This window comes from Corylus avellana, chromosome 3 (genome assembly GCF_965113065.1).
Source record: "Corylus avellana chromosome 3, dhCorAvel1.hap1.2, whole genome shotgun sequence".
In the NCBI taxonomy this organism is placed as follows: Eukaryota; Viridiplantae; Streptophyta; class Magnoliopsida; order Fagales; family Betulaceae; genus Corylus; species Corylus avellana.
The window spans coordinates 35,717,257-35,738,711 of record NC_142492.1 but is presented as its reverse complement, the minus strand read 5'-3'; the positions used below and the strand labels follow the sequence as shown (position 1 = coordinate 35,738,711).

Sequence of the window (21,455 nt, the reverse complement as noted above, 5' to 3'; positions counted from 1 at the left end):
TTAATTCCTATCACTTACCAAAGTGGTGCCGTTTTGGCAAGTGTAAGTAGGGGTGGGCAAAAACCCGCCCAACCCGCAAACCCGCAAACCCGCCCCGCCCCGATCCGCCCCGCCCCGCGCGGATTTTAAGTGTTTTTTTGCGGGTACGGGTGGATTTTTCCCAACCCGTGCGGGGCGGGGCGGGTTGCGGGTTTTGAAATTTTGTCCTTGCGGGTACCCGCCCCGCCCCGCCCAGGCCCACTTAAGTATAAAAAAAAAACCCTAACCCTACATCATTTTTCTCCTACGCCGTTTCTCCTCTCTCTCTTCTCTCACATCTGCGCCGTTTCTCTTTTCTCCTCTCTTTTCTCCTGCGCCGTTTCTCCATCTCCTACTCTCGATGGTCTCTCTTGCTCTCTCTCTGGTCTGTTCTCTCTTTCTCATCAGCGACTCTCTCTCCATCTCTCGTCTGCTTCTCTCTTCGTCTACGCCGCCGCTCGACATCCTCAGGCCACCGGCTACTGCGCCGCTCCCACCTCTAGACCACGATCCAGGTTTTTTTCTCTCTCTCAAGAGATCTCAAGTTCTTGGTCCAGATTTCATGTTTTTTTCTTCCTCATCCAGATTTAATTTCAAGTTCTTTGGTTTAGGTTTGATTCAAGGGTTTTGATGTAGGGGTTGTGTAACTTGTGTTTGTTTAGGAGGAGAAGAAACCTGCAGAGGAAAGAAAGGACAGGATCGATCTGAGGAAGAGAGAACCCAACCCGCACAACCCGCCAAACCCGACCCGATCTACCTCGCCCCGCAACACCCGAACCCGCGCGGATATTCTTCATTGTGCTCGGGTGGCGGGTTGGGATTTCCAGAACCCGCACTGTGCGGGGCGGGTGAGAAAAATCCGGATACCCGCCCCGCCCCGACCCGTGCCCACCCCTAAGTGTAAGGAAACCCTCATTTCAAGCAAAACGGCGCCGTTTTGGTTACTTTTTTTAATATGATTTTTTTTTTCCCAAAAAGGGCATTTTGGTAACTTACCCTTGCCAAACAACGTAATTTTAAAATTTTTATCATATTTGACGATAATGACTAACGGAGTGGCCAAATTGCAACTGTTTGGTAGTTTTGGAGCTACTTTATCACTTTTTGAACATTTGGGAGCTAAAATGAAAACGGCTGGTAGTTTGAGGGGCTTTTTTATATTTTTTCCAATTTTTTTTTTTTTTTTTTTTCATAAAAAGGCATTGTAGTAACTTACCCGTAACAAAACGACATCGTTTTGCAGTTTTCGTCCAAACTGACGGTTTTGATTAACGGAGTTGCCAAAATGCAATAGTTTGGTAGTTTAGAGGGCTACTTTATCACTTTTGGAATATTATGGGACTAAATAAAAAACGGCCGGTAGTTTAAGGGGCTTTTTTTTAATTTTTTCCAAAAGATATTATTTGGTTGAGGGGTGTATTTGTGATTTTGCCTGAATTTGTGTACCACTGGAAAACGGGCATGTCCACTCCCGTGTATATAGCGGAGGCATGGTGGTGAAAACGTGCACTAAAACTACTGGTAGTCGCACACGCACTTGATTCACTCGCGCTTTGTTGCTGTATTTCGCGAGGGGTCTTTTTCACGTCAGGCGCCATGGAGGGCTCCTCGTCCTCTCAGCCGTCCGATTCGACTCATCCAACGGCTTCTGGCGCTTCCAAGTTCCTCGCCGACCTTCCCTCCCGGGGCCTCTTCTCCTCCACCGTCCTCTCGTCAAACCCGGTGATTTCTTTGTCTCCTTAAACCCGTCGATTTTCTCGATTTTCTGTTTGGTTGCCGAGAACAAACAAATTGAGGGAAAATTTAAGAAATTATAGTGTTTGAAGTTTGGGACCCGTGGAAGTTAAAAAACAGAAAAAGAAATAGAAATTGTCGCTTAACTGATAGTGAAGCTAGTATTTGAGTTGGATGTGGATGTTCTCATATTTGCATTTTGTGAAACTAAAATATGTAAATCTTGTTACATTTATGCTTTCTCGGGACCCAAACAGGCGGTTTAGGGTTCAATGTTGATTTATGCATGTACATATGTATTTGTATTTACAGTGATTATGCTGTTTCATGATTCTATTGGAGATATGATTTATGCTAGGTTTTTTTTTTTTTTTTTTTTTTATATGTATATATAAAATTTTGGTGTTTATTGTTTTGCAAATTCGATGGTTAGATTGGATATGAAATCGCTGGAGTAATTATGGGAGAATGGGTTTAGTTTTGGCTATGGTTTGTGAAGTAATCATCTTTAGTATGCGAATGAATACATATTGCCTTTGAGGCTGTAGATTAATGTTGACTATTATTCTGGGTATTGGTTTAGGTTAGAATTGTTAGAAAGAAAAAAAAAACATTAAACTCTGCTTGCATCTCTTTTAGTATATTTTTTTTTTCCCTCTAATCCTATAAGGAGTATGGCATCTGTCCGAGCTAGTTTTTTTGATGAATCAGGATGTTAGGCATTTAATGTAGGCTTCTTGATGAGTTAGAGAAGGCCATCTTCTCTACTTGTTCATTTTTGTGCTGGCAACAAGAACCTGAAGCAGTTTAGTCTTTGGATCTAAGGAGGCCATGATTATTTGTGGTTTCTGGAGTTATAGAGAATTAGCTTTACGGCTTCCAATCTAATATGATACAATTGCATTTTAGCTAATTGCTCTGAGGATAATGTTGGCGGCCACTTGTAGTATTCTTTGAGGTCCTAAAGCCAATTAGTTGCTATTTTTGTTCTTTTATTGGGTTGTTATTGAAGGATTTATTAGCAATTTGCTCCGAGGACAATATTTTTTTCGAGGTCTACATAGACTTGGACTTGGTGCTTATATGGGATATGCTTTCTAATAGAATTAAATGTTAGGAGGTGTTCTATGAAAGTTGAGGGGCCTTTTGGTGTTGGAGTGTGGAAACATTTTAGAAGGGGTGGGAGCGTCCTCAAATTTTATCAGATTTGAAGTAGGAGATGGTTCTAAGATTAGGTTATGGCATGATGTTTGGTGTAGGGATCAACCACTGAAAGAAGCTTTCCCGGAGTTATTTAGTATTGCTTGATTTAAAGAGGCATGGTTATGGACAATATGCAGTTTTCCAATGGTCTTGTTCAGTGGAATGTATCTTTTTAAAGATCTGTACAAGATTGGGAGGTAGATTTGGGGCTTGCATTTTTTGGGGTGTTGTATTCTCTTAGATGGAGACAAGATGGTGAGGATCGTATTCGGTGGATTCCTTCAAAGAGGAAGAAGTTTGAGGTTTGATAGTTTTTTCGCAAGTTATCTACTTCTGGGGGTTCTTCTTTTCCTTGGAGGAGTATTTGAAAATTTAAAGTTCCTTTGAGAGTGAGCTTTTTTGTGTGGGCGGTGGCTCTTGGTAAGTTTATGACTTTGGATAATCTCAAAAAGAGAAGTAATAGTGGGGGAATGGTGTTGCATGTATAAGAGGAGCGGAGAATCTATAGATCATCTTCTTCTCCACTGCAAAGTGGCAAGAGGCTTATGCAGTGCAATTTTTACCCCCTTTGGAGTCCAATAGGTTATGGCTCAAAGGATGATAGGGTTTGTTAGACCGGTGGCGAGGTCAGGTGGGTAGTCGTTCAGTTCTAGCTGTTTGGAGGATAGCCTCGTTGTTCATAATGCTGATCATATGGAGAGAGAGAGAGAGAGAGAGAGCATAATACAAGATGTTTTGAAGATCATGAGGAGTCTAAGGAAGAGTTCAAGAACACTTTGATCTAACCACACTTTAATTGGACAAGGGCGTATAATGTTTCTCATTCTTCCAACTTTTTTGAATCTGTGCCTTTTTCTTTTTCTTTTTCTTTTTCTTTTATCCTTTAATGGGACTATCTTTGTATACATCTTATGCACTAGGGTTGCGCCCCACTGCTCTTTTCAATGAAATTAATTATATATATATATATATATATATATATATATATATATATATATATATATATATATATTAGGAATATAGTGTAATTCAGGTCTGGTGGATGTGCTGGGGGAAGATACCAGCTTCTTTCGTCCAATCACCAAAAGAAGTTGATGCTTTCCATTTTGATAGAGTTCTATTAAGGCGGCTGCGATGCCGCATGAGTTGCCTACAATGCCCATTGCATAGGCAACCAAGCTACTGCCAGTGACAATAGTTTACTGTTCTATTTGAATGAATGAGTTCTTTCATGGATCAAATGTTTGAAATAGCAGAAATCCTTTTGATAGAGAATCGTTAAAATCTACTTGTTACTATTAGAATGGATCACTTTATCCTTATTTGTTGTATCTAGCTTCTTTTTCTAGGCTGATGTTCAGTGGCAAAGCAGAACTGGATCAAGCTTGTCTGTCAAATAAAACTTCTCCCATGCAATGTGTTTTTGTTTTTGTGGGGCATAATGCTAAAAGAAACAAATTTAAAAATTAATGCTTTATATGGCAATTTCAGCAAATATTCATGCTTTATTCATTTTGAACATTTTTGCTTCTTTTGGTATATGGTTCTTTTGTCTGCATAGTTGGTCTGAATTCCTCATTCCCTACATGTATCTTCCTTTTAAATTCATTAGATTCTTGTTTCAGGAGCATTGACCTTTGTTCACACATTAAAAACTTGTGCAGGGCGGGATGCGAATTTATATTTGTGACCATGACACATCACCTCCAGGTCTCTTATTCCATTATTTTCTTTCTACACATTAGACTTCACATCTGTCATTGGATTCATTTTTTCTTTCCCTTTTTTTTAATCATATTTGTTGGACGTTTCCCTCTTGGGCAAGTGTATCAATATAATTGAATAAAATGAAAGAAATAGGAATAATATATGCTGAAATTATGTTATGGTCCTTTTGATTCATTTTGTGATGTTTTCACCCACTATTTACGTATCAACATCTAGATTTCATGAAAGAGATGGTCTCCATTGTATTTCATACTGTTTTACTTCTTTTTGAGATAGATCTTAATATAATGTGGAAGTTCTGACTCTCTTTCTTGTACATCCAGATGGCCAACAGATAAAAACGAACCAACAGAACATATTGATTAGATCACTCATGCTTAAGAAACAGAAGGGCGATTCTAGTTCGAAGGATGTGAAGGGTGTAGCTGCAAGTGAGAGTTCTAGAAAGAGGTATCACTATATCTCTTGTAGATGAATAATGTTTAACCTGTCTTAATAAGATTTACTTGAGTGTGTGTTTCCTATTAAATTTTTGGTATGTCTGCCCTGAGGGTTTTGATTTATACATAGCATGTCCACACTGTTGCCACAAAATGACATTAGCATTTAGTACAAATTAACAATGAATCATCGACTTATGAACTACCTTTTTCCATATGTACCCGGCTAGGTGTGCAAATTTGATCATATTCTGTCTGGTTACCTTCCATTATTTAATCATTTCAGGGTTGCTGAAAGAGCTGCAGATGGCAGGGCTTCAGCTAAGAGAGCCACTATTCAAAATAGTTCTCGACAAGGTAAGCTCTGATGGTTCCTGTACTGCATTATCCATATCTTGGTGGATTTCTATCTGTAAATGCTATAGAGAATGAATGGAGCTGTTCTGATGTAGGACGATATTTATCTTTATTTTCAGTAAAAACGAAAATAAAGAAAATATCAAAAATAATATTGGAGCAGCGCCGCTTGATCAGAATTTTAGCTATTCTCAAACAATGGAAGTACAAAAGGAAAGATTGCCACGATTCCCGCTGATTGTCAATTTTATATTAGGATTTTATTTTATTTTATTAGGACTTTATTTCCTTTCCTTATTAGGATTAGGTTTACTACTACTATAGGATTATGTTTACTTTCCTACTAGGATTAGATTTACTTTCTCTACTAGGATTAGATTTACTTTCTCTACTAGAAGTAGGTTTACTTTCTCTACAAGTATTTCTCTTCTATAAATAGGCTTGCCTATTATGTAAAACTCAATCAATTGAATTATAATCAAATCAGAGAATTCTCTCTCAAATACTCTGCGGAGTTTTATTTTTTTCTTAGCCTGCGGGCTTGTTTTATCTTTTGGGTAGAAGACGAAGACGCTTCTCCTTGCAGAATCAAAGACGCTGCTCTTTGATTAGTTACCTTAGTCTTCCGCTACGTCAGTTGGTATCAGAGCAGGCTTTATCCTGATCATGGCCAATCAGCGCAACGGTGACAAACTTCTCCAACGCCGCCGCTTGTAGGGGAGGGGCTCTTTCGAAAGCCAAATTCATGGGGTATCCGAGCCGGCATTATCCGGATTCGATGGCCAACTTATACTACAACAACAACTTCTATAACGACGCCGTTCGTGAGAGGGATGTTGTTTCGAGATCCGACTACCAGCGATACATCAAGCGATCAGAGGGTCCTTGGAGAACCGAATTCCAAGAGCTCAAGCAGACAGCGCAGATGATGCAACAGGAGGTGCGCCAATTGTGGGAGTCGTTTGAACGCAGGCAGATGCGTGCCCCTTGGAATCACAGAGACACTCGGGAGTACCGGATGAATAACGATCTCCCTTCATTCGATGGTTATCTTCACATTGAAGATTACCTTGACTGGATAATGGAGGTAGAAAGATTCTTTGAGTACATGTGTATTCCGGAAGAAAAGAAGGTGAAGTTGGTGGCTTATAAGCTCAAAGGTGGAGCATCCGCTTGGTGGGAATGGTTGAAGCTCTCTCAATCCAGGGAAGGAAAAAGACCCGTGACATCTTGGCCTAAGATGAAGCGGTTACTCAATGCCCGGTTCCTACCACCAGATGACTATGGGATCCGAAGGGAACCCGTTCGGTATCTGTATGTTGACCGATTCCGTGAGGATGACGTAAGCCACTTTCGTCATGTCCATAATCATCTTCATAACTCTCCAAATAGGCCCTTCGCCTATGAAGAGAATTTTAATTATGGTGAAGAAGTTGTGGAAGATGTTAAGTTGGTTGAAGAAGTGGAGTTGCCATCAGAGAAAACATATGTGTAGCCACCATCATTGATTCCAACGACTACATCAATGGAGGAACAGCTACCGCCTCCTCCACCACAAGTGCAACTTCCTCTACCACAGTTACAACCTCCTCCACAACAAGTGCAACCTTCTCCACCACAGATGCAACCTTCTCCACCACAAGTGCAACTTCCTCTACCACAGATGCAACCTACACCACAGGTGCAACTCATCACGATCATCACAAAAATTGACGATTCTTTTGAAGAAAACAATGAAGTTGAAGATGATACCCAAGAAGAAATCGTTGGAGGAATTTTGGTGGAAGTAGACGAAAAGGAAAAATCATGTCTTGATTCTATCTATATAGATTTCTCCAAGTACTTTTATTCAGAGGAGCCACATGTGCCATGTCCCAAAGAAAACTCGAGGACGAGTTTTTTTCAAGTGGGGGTGTCTGATGTAGGACGATATTTATCTTTATTTTCAGTAAAAACGAAAATAAAGAAAATATCAAAAATAATATTGGAGCAGCGCCGCTTGATCAGAATTTTAGCTATTCTCAAACAATGGAAGTACAAAAGGAAAGATTGCCACGATTCCCGCTGATTGTCAATTTTATATTAGGATTTTATTTTATTTTATTAGGACTTTATTTCCTTTCCTTATTAGGATTAGGTTTACTACTACTATAGGATTATGTTTACTTTCCTACTAGGATTAGATTTACTTTCTCTACTAGGATTAGATTTACTTTCTCTACTAGAAGTAGGTTTACTTTCTCTACAAGTATTTCTCTTCTATAAATAGGCTTGCCTATTATGTAAAACTCAATCAATTGAATTATAATCAAATCAGAGAATTCTCTCTCAAATACTCTGCGGAGTTTTATTTTTTTCTTAGCCTGCGGGCTTGTTTTATCTTTTGGGTAGAAGACGAAGACGCTTCTCCTTGCAGAATCAAAGACGCTGCTCTTTGATTAGTTACCTTAGTCTTCCGCTACGTCATGTTCAATATCAATCAGAAGATGCAATATTGTTTAGATGTTGGCAAATTATTAAATCTGTTGGGAGTGTTATAGACATATGCGTAACTAATTACATTAATGATCTTGTTATTCGTTTTTGTCATAAATTTTATCACCTCTGAACATGCAGAAGGATCGAACAGTCAAGCATCTAATAGGGACTTCCACACCTTTACAGTGGATAGGCTTCGTGCCCTTTTGAAGGCAAGAAATCTTTCCCCTAAAGGAAAAAAGGCAAGTATCGAGACAATTTGTTATGCGTAATAGTCTAAGAAAGGGATCTTTGTGGCGTGTGGTCCAGGTCCATTGGCAGTTCAGATCCCATCATTTGGGATGTCCTGACTCCTGATTGATGATTATACTGTCCAAATTTCCATTTTCTTTCTGCTTCTACCTTTATTGATTCATGAAATCAACATATGCAGGATGAGCTGATTGCACGCTTGAAAGGAGCAACTGGATAAGCATATGGCAGAAAGGAGAGAAGGGATGGGGGAGGGGGAACAAATCTGCCCTCCTTGTCTACACATCGAGAGCAAGTAGGTTAATGTTCTTTTTGATGTAATATAGGATTAGCAAATGATGGAACTAATGATGGTCTGAAGGAAAATCTGTGCTGTTGCATTTTGTATGATTGGGTTATTTTGTATGATTGTGCTGTGTCAAATGTTTTTTGGTATAAACTGGAATCCATGTGCATCTTCACTTGACATTTGAAAAATACATAGAGATCTTTATCTAGACAATTAAACAAAGTGGACAGAATGCGATGTTGCCCATGTTTGAAGGGCAATCACTTCTGCCTAACTTGCCTATAATAATATTCCTGTACCTTGGTTAAAGCATTTTTTTAAGTTTCTTTATTGTTAAGTCAAGCAAGTGTCTAAAGAAAGAGGAGCAGCATCACTCCTAGTTGTAATGATCCATAGTCATATATCTTTGGGTTATAGTCTTTTTACAGCACCTAGGCCAAATCCAATTACTCATATGAGGGTAAGCTTGATTGGAGTTGGTTTTGGAAGACCGGCGGTCGACATCAAATCCGGCACTTGATTTTGTTGTAAAGTACTGTCGTGTGTGTTTTAATTTTTATGGTTTTAGCGAGAATTATAGTCTGAGAATTCCTTTCTTTTGCAGAATAGAGAACTTTGCTAGCCATGTAGTTGGAGACTATGACAGCGTTTCAAAGAGAGTTTTTTTTTTTTTTTGTGGGTTTTCAAGGAGAGTTTTAGTTTGTTTCTAAATATGTTTCTTCAGTTCCTTACTTGATTAATTCAGTGTCAAAGCGACGCTGGACTATCATGTTTCCCCTTGGTATAAGTTGGGCAACTTCAGTTCAAGGGCACCTAGTTTGTCTTTAAACAAAACAAGTTTAGTATTCGTGTTAAAACTGAGAAATAGGACAGCAATCTCATGCGCTTTTTGCTCATAAATGGACAGTTTTTATTTTATTTTTCAAGTGAAAATTTTTTTCCACTTGGGAAGAAATAAATTACATTTTCAGAGACTAAAAATGAATTTTTTTTTTTTAATTATTTTTCCCTATTCAAAGCGGGAGAGGGGGAAGGGACTAAAAGGGATATGAGTGAGAGAGAGAGGACTGAAACACAGTTTTCTAGAGCCCAATCGGCTAGGTTTTGGACTACAATGTTAGTAGTGTGGGGGATTTTGAGAACATAACAAAATTGAACACAGGAAGCGAGTGGGATGAATGGGATATCCGGGCGAATCTTCCATTTTGCCAGTTGGGGGCACTTAAGATGGCATCAACAACAACAACAATTTGAGTCACCTTTCAGGATAGTTTAAGGTCTAATGACTTTATTTAATTTGTCTAAGGATTGATGGCCGCTGTTGTTTTGTTGGTCACGCAATTCAAGTCGGGCAATCCCACAAAAAAGAGCCGGGGTGGGGGGGTTCATCTACTCAAAGCAAGTAAGCCTTACATCTCTCGAATTGTCTAAGGTAAATAGGTCCCACACCTTCCTTATAAGAATTGTTAATTGCATTCGATGTAGATGGTGAAATTGAGGATTTCTCATCTTGTCATGGTCATGGCTGGGGTCCTAAAGATTGACACATACTTGTCACATGTCCAGAAGACACCTGTTTTTGTTTTTTTGGGAGATCTTTTCGTCTTGGAGAAAAAAAAAAAAAAATCAAAGAACATGTATTTATATTGAGATCCGCGATCTAGGTTATGGTCCTTCTTGCTTCTGGACCCGCAACGCATGACTCCCAACTGGGCCCCCGGGAGAAGTTGCTGTCAAATGTCAACTATCAACTATCATCAACCAACAAAAAACACCGCCATATATGCATGCGCATTATGAAGAGCTCTATCCTTTTCGCCTGCTTTTTCTTTTCTTTCTTTCTTTCTTTTTTTTTTTTTTAAAAAAAAACATTGTAAAAAATGTGAGGCCACCCAACGTATCAAAATCTTGCTTTGATTCCATGACTTCTTTTCCAATATCGTTTTTGCCATGAATCATGATATATAAAAGTACTCTTTATGTATCTTTTGAGAAATCGTTTTAAGCACTTGTTTCTTGGCAGATTTAATTTAGAGATCACGTCTGTGTGGATAGAAAGATGCAATTTTACTGTAGAGCTGTGTTTAGTTGGTTACGTGATGAGTGACGCATTATCAAAAAAATGGTTTATGATTTTTTTTTTTTTTTAAAAAAAAGGGAAAAATATAATTTAGTCATCTAAACGACCATCCACTTGCAATTTAGCTTATCAATATTCAAAATATATTAAAGTAGCCCCTCAAACTACTAACCAGTTGTAATTTGGTTACTATGTTAGTCATCACCGTCAAATAGGATGAAAAATTCAATACAACGTTGTTTTGGCAAGGTTAAGTTATTAAAATGTCATTTTAGAAAAAAAAAAAATCAATTTTAAGAAGTTCCCCCAAACGACGTCGTATTGCTTGACATAATAATTCTTTATACTTACCAAAACGACGCACTTTTAGTAAGTGATAATACCCTAGCCCCAACAGCTTCGTGCATGAGTAATCTTCTCCTCCATTCGCAGAGGAAAATTGGAGCAAAACATAGGAAAATTGATTTCACGGAATTGAATTGCTTTTCAGGAAAAACAGGATAAACACAGATAAGTTTAAGCATCTCAGGTTTGCTGAAGAAGAAGAAGAAAAGTGAATTTATAGGAATTCAGAGAGAGAGAGAGAGGAAATTTGGAGAAAAAACCAAAAAGCGTAATCAGAGAAACAGAGAGAGAGTTTAGGGATTGAAAAACAGAATTTTAGGGAAAAATTAAGTTGGAAAAATGGCTGAATTTGTGGAGGAAGGAAATTCTAGAGAGAGAGAGAGACTTAAGTCTCAATTTGGAAGATGGGGGTGGCCGCCGAGCCACTCCCGGCCTGTGAGGGTGGCCGCCCAGCCACCCATAAATTAATTTTTAAATTTTGTTTTCTCAAAACGATGCCGTTTTGGAGGAATTTTTTAAATTAATTTTTTTTTTTCAAAAGTGCATTTTAATAACTTAACATTGCCAAAACGACGTCATATTAAATTTTTAATCCTATTTGATGGTGATGACTAACAAGTGGCCAAATTACAACGGGTTGGTAGTTTATGAGCTACTTTATTACTTTTTGAGCATTTAAGGGTTAAATTGCAAATGAGTGGTAGTTTGAGGGGCTAAATTATATTTTTCCAAAAAAAAAAAATTCTACCTAAAATTTTCAGCACTTCATGAATAACCACTCACATAGAGAAGGCCTTTGTGAGAATACGATTCTTGATCAATTTCACTTGAGATGAATCATTTTATTTGTTACATCTATCCGTATATATATATATATATATATATATATATATATATATGATATCATGCCATTTACAATTTTCTCGAAAAAAACTACATTTATTCCCCTCTAACTACCATCATATTTACAATGTTTTTCTAATGTCTAATTTTTTGAAGGGCAAGGCTTAGGTGCGGTAGTTCAAAACTACCGCACCATGCAGTAGTCCAAAACTGCACCGTTTGGTGCAGTTTTGGGCAATAAACAAATAGTTCTTTTAAAGAAAAAGAAAAAGAAAAATATTTAAAAACTAAAAGTATTAAAAAAATAGAAGAGAAAAAAAAAAATGAAAAGGGTGGAGCCACCCCTTGGCCAAAATGAAAAATATTTTTAATTATTAGTTTTTTATATTTTTTAATTCTTAAATAATTGTTTGTTATATTTTAAAAAAAAACCTATTTTTTCCCAGCCCAAAACTGCACCGTTTGGTTCAGTTTTGAATTTTTCCTTCTCAAAACTGCACCAAATGGTGCAGTTTTGGACTACTGCATGGTGCGGTAGTTTTGCACTACCGCACCTAAGCCTTCCCCTTTTTTGAAATGTCCTTCCAACCAACCCCCATGATTAGTCCTCGTTGAAGAAAAAATAGTAATAATTGTGACTGTCACATTAATATTATGAGATAATTATATAAAAATATAATTTTTAACATTTCTCTTTAAAGGCTATGCATAGCATGGAAATTTTATCTCAACGGGATTAGTGGACCCACATTCTCTACAATTTGGGATCTCAGGAAATTCTTTATACGCTCTGTAATTGGGCAGGGGATCGAAGGGAGCCTATAGAACCTCGCTCCTTTGCCCGGACAGAAACTCCTTACCTGAATAAGGAGTTTTCTGTTCCGACAGAGAACTCCCTCTATGCTTTTTTTGGCAAAGAATCCCCTTATATCCTAAATTGCCAAATTAGTATTGTTCTTGGGAGAAGGCGTCCCTATAATTGGTAAGAAGCAAAAAGGAGTTGTATGGAATCGGAGTACTCCCCAAGATGAAGCCGGAAGGGTGGTGGTGACTGGTGGTTGGTGGTGACCATTGTTAGATATTTTGATGGCATTGTCCTATTGGGTGGTGAGCTGCCCCTTTCAAATCTTTCGTCTCTTTAGGCCTAAAATATTCTTCAAATCTTTGACGAATTTTACATTGATTCTGACCCTCACCACCTTCACGGCTTCTTCACTAACCCTTGTCGTTTCTTCTTCACAAGGTTGGCGTCACGGCGCTGTGCGCATCAGTCTCATTGCGCATTTCATCTTCATTAGCCTTCTCACCAAAAACACATATTAATTCCAAATAATTTTTTGTTAATGTTTTTTTTATATAAAAAAAAAATACCGTTTAATTATGCACGTGAATTTTCTAACGTTAAAGTAGTACGTGCATCTGCAAATTCGTGTGGGTGGAGATATGTTATATTGTTCTTGTTGGCGGTGGTTTTTAATTAATTGCATGTGTGTCCAAACACATCGACATGCCGCAAACGTAAAACCAGTGTTTGGCAGAAGCATGTAGAAGAAATGCGGGCAGCCGACCATGGAAGTAAAAAGGCAGAAGATAAGGTACGTACTATCATGCGTAGGATTGAAATTTGAATGGAGTAGGATTATCCAGTTGGAGGTAGCTTAGCTAGTTCCGCTTTGGGAAACAAAAACGTGCTCCAAAACCATTCACGTGCTCATTTCAATTGACGGCGAAGCTCATGCCCCGTTACACCCGTCACTTTGGAAGGTGTACGTTTCCAATGGATTGAGACTTGACGAAGGAGGAGGATGCAAATACCTTTTTTCCTTCATTATTCATTCCTTTAAAATAATGCTTCATCTTGGCAGCAACGCTGAAGACAAAAAGCTAAGAGCTTATAAGTTTGACAAAACTTCCTTTTTTTTTTTTTTCTTTTGTTAAATTATTAGCTGTTTTTGGCCACTCATTTCAACTGACTTTGGGGTGGTCGTGGTCGAACCACTCCCATACACGGGGGCGTAATTAAGAATTTTTATTGAAGAAGCAATCTTCTTGAGTGTTATTTTTTCTCAATTTTTTTTGGGTGTTTCTTGGTTGTTTAAAATGCATATGAAAATTTGTTATATTAAAAATATATATATATGAAAATCACATGTATTTTAGACATACATCACTTTAATTATATTAAATTGGATGGAAGAAAACTTTATCATTCAATTTAAGGATTTTTTTTTTTTTTTTTTTTTTTAAATTTTTAAGAAAAAGACAATACCACGAGTGGATTAGTTGAGTGACTAATTGAGATTCTTTCTGTTGTATAATATCGGGGCCGGCCCAACCGCTAGGCGAGTTAGGCTGGCGCCTAGAGCCCCAGATTTCTAAGGCCCAAAATTTTTTTTTAAGGCCCTCAACATACTTTAAGAAAAACATTATTATTTGTTTATAATATTAATGCCCCAACATGCTTTCTTAAAGCATTCAACATGCTTTAAAAAAACAATATTATTTTTTTTATAATTTGGAGGCCTTCTGCACAACGGCCACGAGGCCCTCAACAGTCAACATGTTTTTTTTTTTAAATAATATTATTTATTTATAATATCGAGACCCTCTATAAAATAAGAACGAAAAAAAAAAAAAAAATCTAAGAATCCCACAGACTTGTCTGTTGTGGTTATTTTGCAGAAGAGAAATGCTACACATCATAAATTTTATTCGCAAAAATGAGTTCCCAAGTGATATGTCACCATCCCATGAGTTGGTGACACACTTTCCAAAATAATAAATTTCATGAGATGGTCATTTGGAAACTCATTTTTGGGAAGGAAATTTTGGACGTGTAGCACTCCTTTTGCAGAAATTTAGCCCCTTACAAAAGGTTAAAATGTTCAACTTTTCACATTTCAAAAATGTTAAAATGATTATTTTGCAGTCTAGGTAAATGCTGAAAAACAAAAATAAGTCTTCTTAATTTAAGTATAAAGAACAAAGAGTAAGGGCAAAATGGTAATTTTAGTCTCAAACAAAAAATCACTGAGTGCGGAATTGGTGCTTATTAGGTAAAGATCTCCTGCAATATTAAAATAAATATTATTTAATTAATATTTAAATATTAAAAAAATAAGGCCAAATTTTAAAGTTTTGCCTAAGGCCCTTAAATATATTGAGCCCGCCAGTATAATATATTTTTCAATTCATTTTAAATTTTCTAAGGAAACAAATAGTAGCAACTTTGGCAAATTAGAATTAGGTATAATTAATGTGCTCAAGCTATGGTAGCTCTTATTATTAGGAAAAGAGTAATTTCAAACACTCATATACTACGGGTGACAATGTCTATCCATCTTTAATTATTTTTGTTAATAAAAGTTAATCTAATAAGAATTAATAAATATTATCACATAAACCCAATAATATCTATGTCGATAAAATAAAAAATATAAATATGTAACATCACTCTTAAAAAATATGTTATATATATATCATACTTTTTATTTTCGATTGTTGATATGACACCATTAAAACGGTTCGATGAGTCCGATGTAATGCATGTTTTAAAATTAAAACCGTTTACTTGCGACATGAAAGACATTGTGCGCCTTTACCGACTTGGAAGCATGTTTAAAATAAGAATGCCGTAAGAGGTACGCGCTGAAATCTGAAGCCGTAAAAGTTAAAAAGCACGTTGAAAATGAAAACCAAGCTAATTATGTGTACGAGATTGAATTTTTGCAAAGATTATGGCAGAAATCACAAACAACTAAAAATTTATGTCGTAAAAATATATTTTTTAAATAAATATACTAATCACTGTTTTAAAATTAAATAGCCTAAAATTTCATTACATTTTTTTTTTATCAATTATTATATTTTACTATTGATAAATATGATATGATAACATTTTAATGGTTTGGTTCAAAAATAATAATTAAATACTTAAATAATTATATATGGACATTATATATGATATAATATCCTAAAAATCTTAATTTCTATACTTCACGCTTTTCAAACTGCTCAATTATGCCAGTGACCAGGGACGGAGCCAGAAAATTTTATGGGAGGGGGCTAACCAAAATTTTCTTTTCGGTTCTTTATAATTTTTTTTATTAAAAAAAATTATTTTGAATGTTTTTTTTGAACGAAAGATTACAGTAAAGGCCAAAAAAAGTGAGCATTTGAAAGTAAGGACCTAAAAAGTTGACATTTAAAAGTAAGGGTCAAAAATTAAAAGAACTTAATAGGTATGGCCCAAAAAATTAAAAATAGGGCTAAAAGTTTTTATTGGATATGGTCCAAAAATCTAAAAATAAGGCCATTTTTTTATTTTTTTTAGGGAGACCGAATGACTAAACTTAAAACTTTACTTTACTTTTTTTCCTTATTTTGGGGGGACCATGGCCTACCCAGGTCCCCCCTCCCTCCATCTTTGCTAGTGACAGTACATAAGTTATTATTATTATTATTATTATTATTATTTTAGTATGAGGGACAATATATGATTACTTATATATATTTTTTTATTTGTTTTTTAAATATTAGCAAATCATTCAAACTATAAACACTTGTAAAAATGCAAAAACAATTTTAACTAGGAGAATCACTCTATTTCATTTCACTGAAAGTTTTCAGTTATTCCCTCAAATTGACCAAAATAGTAGAATTCTAATTTTTAAGAGTAGTGGGTTTTTTTTTTTTTTTTTTTTTTTTTTTTTTTTTTTTTTTTTATAGAAATATGGAACTTCCATTGATGAAATTTAATGAGCATAAAGCTCTTACATCATAGAGCACACAACTCTAAAAAATCATAGCCAAAAGCTATGAAGATTATAAAGTCATAAAAATGACTTTAAGCTTCCGCTAACCCATGTACAATTACATTTAAAGAACATATATATTTACATTGTGCAGACTAGATTTAGGATATGGGTAGCTCAAATATATATTAAAAAAAAAAAAAAAAACTAGAAACTAAAAATTCGGCCGTAAAAGTTAAGCTCCCACACCGATTTACTTCATCCTCAACCCGAAGGCCATGACAACAAATCTATCATCAACCCGAAGACTATGACAAACAAAATAAAAAACAATAACCCTACAAGCAGCAGCGGATGAGCACGACATTGTAGACATCCCTTTGGAAGACATACCTTAGCCGAAAAAGACGATCAAATCTAAGGTTGAAGAGACTAGATCTGGATTTAGATCTACAAACTAGATTAAAGTAACCCGCCAGAAACGAATATCGGTGGAACCTACAGAGAAGACATCGAGCACTGCTATTGTGAAATGGGAAGAGAGAAGATCTAGATCTAGATCTTTCCTCTTGAAATTATTCTTGATGTTGTCTATAAGAAAAAGAGAGAATTCTAGAGAGAAGGCAAAACCTCAAAAGTATGATTGGGTTTTAAGAGTAGTGGTTAAGTCACTATTCATAACCACACCAATCAAATGAGGTTTCTTTTTAAAAAATAAATAATTAGTGGACAAAAACTGTAACAAAAATTAATTAATGTGAGAAAAAAGTAAGAATATTTGATATGAAAAAGTGAACAAAATTTTATTTTGTAGTGACTTTTTTTAATTTAAATAATAAAAAATAAAAAATAAAAATATTGAGAGTTGAATTTTTTGGATGAATAATAAGAAGCGCTCGGCAAACGGTGCCCTAATCCCAAATTTCACAAGCTCGTGAGCGCTAAGTTTACTTATCTAAATTGACCCTTATGGTCGGTCAAGCCAGAACATTACTCTATAAAAGTCTGAGTAATGATACATTGCACGCCTGGCGTGCATCAACAGTGATGCACGCCAGGCACAAATTTTTTTTTTATTATTATTTTATTATTATTTTAAAAAAAAAAAAAAAAATTTTGCACTGGCGTGCGTGGGCGTGCCACGCACGCCGCGTGCAATGTATCATTACTCATAAAAGTCTACACCTTTTAACCAAGTGTGCGTTCAAGAGCCCAGTGTATACTTTCAACGACTAGAAATAAAAACTAATGCAAACTTCCAACCAAGCATTAAGTTGAATTCTCAATCCGATTACAACTTTTACAAATAAAAGTCACATGAACCCATTAATAAAAAAAATAATAATAATATATTTTTTTTTATATAAAAAAACCCCCGAAAAGTCCAATGTCGGGAGGGTGGACGGTATTTTCGCCGTAATATATCACCGGGACCCAACCCCTCACGCCGTATTTCCAATTTAAGCTCGCTCGTGAACCACGTGCCATAATATTTTTCTCCTCAACCCTACTGCTATTTATATATGTAGCCGAAAACATAGCTGGCTTGTGTCTTAAGCAAATTAACATCCACACACACACACACACACACACACACACACACACATATATATATATATATATATATATATACACAACTATATATGTTCATTTTGGTCCACAGTTTCTTGCCGAAAAAGTCCATCACTCTGACACACTCAACCATGTTCATCTTCCTTCTAGCTTTCATCTCTCTAGGGCTTTTCCTTCTCTCTTTCATCCTTCAGATTCATCAGGATCGTTGGATGATCAAATCGTCCACCACTCATCATGGCCCTACTTCGTACCCGATTCTTGGCTGTCTGATTTCTTTCTACAAAAATCGCCAGCGCCTTTTGGACTGGTACACAGACATCTTATCCAAGTCACCCACGCAGACCATCGTGGTGCGCCGGCTCGGTGCTCGCCGGACTGTCGTCACCGCAAACCCTGCTAATGTGGAGTACCTGCTCAAGACCAACTTCAAGAACTTCCCCAAGGGCAAGCCATTCACCGAAATCCTCGGGGATCTTCTCGGCTTTGGGATATTCAACGTCGACGGTGAGTTATGGTCCACTCAGCGTAAATTGGCCAGTCATGAATTTAGCACCAAATCCTTGAGAGAGTTCGTTGTCAAAGCACTCGAAGACGAAGTCAATCAACGACTGGTATTTTTAAATCACCATTTATTATAACAGTTTCAAATAATAATATTTAATAGACAGTTATATTACTATTGAAAATGATTGTTTTTATCCATTTCTGTAAAGAAAATTGGATTGAAATCCCATAAATTTTTTTAAAAATTTGAGATTCTTGTATTCATGAATATTAACTCTCTATCTCATCTAAGCGTCTAAAATAAACTATTTTTCAGAATTTAATAAAGAAGCTAAATAAATCATGTTTCAGAATTTAATGAGAAAGTTATAGCTTCATTAAATTCTAAAATATGATTTATTTTAGACGCTTAAGATTTATGAATTTGAAAATCTCAAATTTAAAAAAAAAAAAAAAAAAAAAAAAATTAGAGGATTTCAATTTATAATAAATATATGGTATTTTGACTCCCAAATTTAATGATAAATTTGCAAAAAAAGAAAAAGACAAAAATGAACAAATGTCAAGACTGTTTACTTAGTGTTTGACCTCAAATCTCTACTCTCGTGACAGGTACCATTGCTTGAAGAGGCTGCTGAGAATGGGAAAATGTTGGACTTGCAGGAGATATTTAGGAGATTTGCGTTTGACACCATCTGTAAGGTGTCGTTGGGGACAGACCCGTGTTGCCTAGACCTGTCGCGCCCGGCGCCGACGCTTGTGAAAGCCTTTGACAGAGCGTCCGAGATAAGCGCCATGCGTTCAATGGCACCGGTGTTCTTGGTGTGGAAGACGAAGCGCTTGTTGAACATAGGCTCGGAAAAGAAGCTCAAAGAGGCGCTCAACGTCGTGCATGGCTCTGTGGCCGACATCATACGAGACAAGAAGCGAATGCTCGAAGAAGATCAAGAAAACAAATGTGCAGACGGCGACTTGTTGTCGAGGTTGTTGCTGGCGGGGCACGACGAGGAGGTGGTGAGAGATATGGTTATAAGCTTCATCATGGCCGGACGAGACACCACGTCATCGGCCATGACGTGGCTGTTTTGGTTGCTTTCTAAGTACCCAACACAAAAGGAACTCATTCTAAACGAACTCAGCTCGATACTCAACGATGGCGAAAAGGAAAAGCCGTTGGATTTTGAAGCTCTCAAGGAGATGAAGTTTCTAAAGGCTTGCTTGTGCGAATCCATGCGGCTCTACCCGCCCGTTGCGTGGGACTCCAAGCACGCTCTCGTCGCCGACACTTTGCCGGACGGGACTCCGGTTGGGAAGGGAGACAGAGTCACGTATTTTCCTTATGGGATGGGGAGGATGGAGGAGCTCTGGGGAACGGACCGGTTCGAGTTTAAACCGGACCGGTGGTACGATCAACCGGGTGGAGAGTTGAAACATGTGAGTCCGTACAAGTTCCCGGTTTTCCAGGCCGGTCCGAGGGTGTGCCTTGGGAAGGAGATGGCTTTTATACAGATGAAGTATGTGGTGGCTACGCTTCTGAGGCGGTTCGAGTTCAGGCCGGTTTGTGAGAAGCGGCCGGCTTTTGTTCCTTTGTTGACTGGTCATATGGCCGGTGGGTTCAATGTCAGGGTACGTAAGATCAGTAGTGGCCATTAATATTCACCATTGCATTGCACTTTGTAAAGTTAGTGGCTTGTCCAAAGCCACAGTACTCTACTTTTTCCAACGTTCTATTTCTAAATCCAAGCTTCGGAATGTTGTTGAAACTTAATTATATCGGAAACTAGGGTTCGGTTTCGGTCAAGTTTCAGTTTGAATTGAATCCGTCAAGACTAGAATTTACTTGTTTCATAACAAGACATGAACAACATATGTTCTAATTCTAACAGGTCGGGTTTCAAATTAGGCTTGCATAGTTGCAATATAATGTTGTCATCATATATAATTAATTTTAAGATCCTTCCGAGGCCAAAGGGTCTTTATAAGCACACTAACATTTTGAAAATTTAAGTTATTCATGTCTTAGATTTAGTCTGCTCGAAGCAATTTCATAACTAAAGTTTTATATGGATTAGCGGAAATTGATGTTATAGATAGACTTTAGTTGTAAGAATTTTGTGATTGTATTTATGACTTTGTAATTTCATAGCATTTTGCTATGTTTTATTATAGTTTTATTTTTTGTGATGTAAAAGCAGTTATACTCTTGATATTTTTTCAATGAATTCTGAAATATACTTGTTAAAAAAAAAAAAAAAAAAAGACGTCATTTTTACGATGAAAGCTTTTGGTTTTTACCTCACGAGTCTAAGATTTTGAGGTAATTTTCATGGGGAATTTGTAAGGAACGTGTTATTTGCGTATTTTATGATATAAACATGCATGAGATGGGTACAAAAGTTGTGTCTTTCGTGGGGAAATTACATTTAAGAAAAAGACAAAGAAAAAATTAATATTGATCAAGTTTAGCTCATTTAAGGCTGATCATTATATATAGTGTCTGTCATTTTCAAACGCACGATATCTATTGATTTGATGAATATTTTTAAAAATTTAATTTAGGAGCTCAGTTAATTAGTACCTATAATCCTATGAAAAGACAGCCAATGAATCAAAGCTTTCCATATTAATGTTCTCAACAATATTCTTGTACGTCTAATATTGTGCTTCGAATTGCATTCAGATTCTGTCTACTTTTACCAACTTAATTTGGCAACCTATCAAAATCGAAGTTCCGATCCAGAAAAAAACATGATATAGACGATTTAATTGAGTGATCAATATTTCATGTTCTAGGCATATTTTCAACTTTTGAGCAATGATACATATCTCCTTCCTCAAACATATCTTCTAACCCT

At 36.6% G+C, this 21,455-nt stretch overlaps 2 protein-coding genes across 3 annotated transcripts; both read left to right on the top strand.

The window, feature by feature from the left end:
* The first annotated feature begins 1,525 nt into the window (after positions 1 to 1,525).
* LOC132175943 (SAP domain-containing protein) lies at positions 1,526 to 9,390 on the top strand. Of its 2 annotated transcripts, XR_009439473.2 has the most exons (7): positions 1,526 to 1,740; positions 4,620 to 4,665; positions 5,007 to 5,133; positions 5,410 to 5,480; positions 8,097 to 8,200; positions 8,392 to 8,505; positions 9,104 to 9,390. XR_009439473.2 is itself a non-coding variant. In XM_059588040.2 (6 exons), the coding sequence occupies exons 1-6, from the start codon at positions 1,615 to 1,617 to the stop codon at positions 8,428 to 8,430; spliced, it is 513 nt and encodes a 170-aa protein (XP_059444023.1). In that variant the 5' UTR covers positions 1,526 to 1,614; the 3' UTR covers positions 8,431 to 8,676. The 2 variants fall into 2 exon arrangements, 1 of the variants encoding a protein (XP_059444023.1); XM_059588040.2 differs by lacking the exon at positions 9,104 to 9,390 and having other exon boundaries at positions 8,392 to 8,676.
* An 8,783-nt stretch (positions 9,391 to 18,173) lies between these two features.
* Positions 18,174 to 20,635, top strand: LOC132175872 (cytochrome P450 94B3). The gene is made up of 2 exons (XM_059587949.2): positions 18,174 to 18,707; positions 19,213 to 20,635. The coding sequence occupies exons 1-2, from the start codon at positions 18,225 to 18,227 to the stop codon at positions 20,251 to 20,253; spliced, it is 1,524 nt and encodes a 507-aa protein (XP_059443932.2). The 5' UTR covers positions 18,174 to 18,224; the 3' UTR covers positions 20,254 to 20,635.
* Positions 20,636 to 21,455: the final 820 nt, after the last annotated feature.

Bases quoted from the DNA above. Each gene is read 5' to 3' on its own strand.
- LOC132175943 (XM_059588040.2), top strand. From the start codon at position 1,615: ATGGAGGGCTCCTCGTCCTCTCAGCCGTCCGATTCGACTCATCCAACG. The intron at 5,134-5,409 runs GTATCACTATAT...TAATCATTTCAG, and splicing joins AGTGAGAGTTCTAGAAAGAG to GGTTGCTGAAAGAGCTGCAG. The intron at 8,201-8,391 runs GCAAGTATCGAG...CAACATATGCAG, and splicing joins TTTCCCCTAAAGGAAAAAAG to GATGAGCTGATTGCACGCTT.
- LOC132175872 (XM_059587949.2), top strand. From the start codon at position 18,225: ATGTTCATCTTCCTTCTAGCTTTCATCTCTCTAGGGCTTTTCCTTCTC. The intron at 18,708-19,212 runs GTATTTTTAAAT...CTCTCGTGACAG, and splicing joins ACGAAGTCAATCAACGACTG to GTACCATTGCTTGAAGAGGC.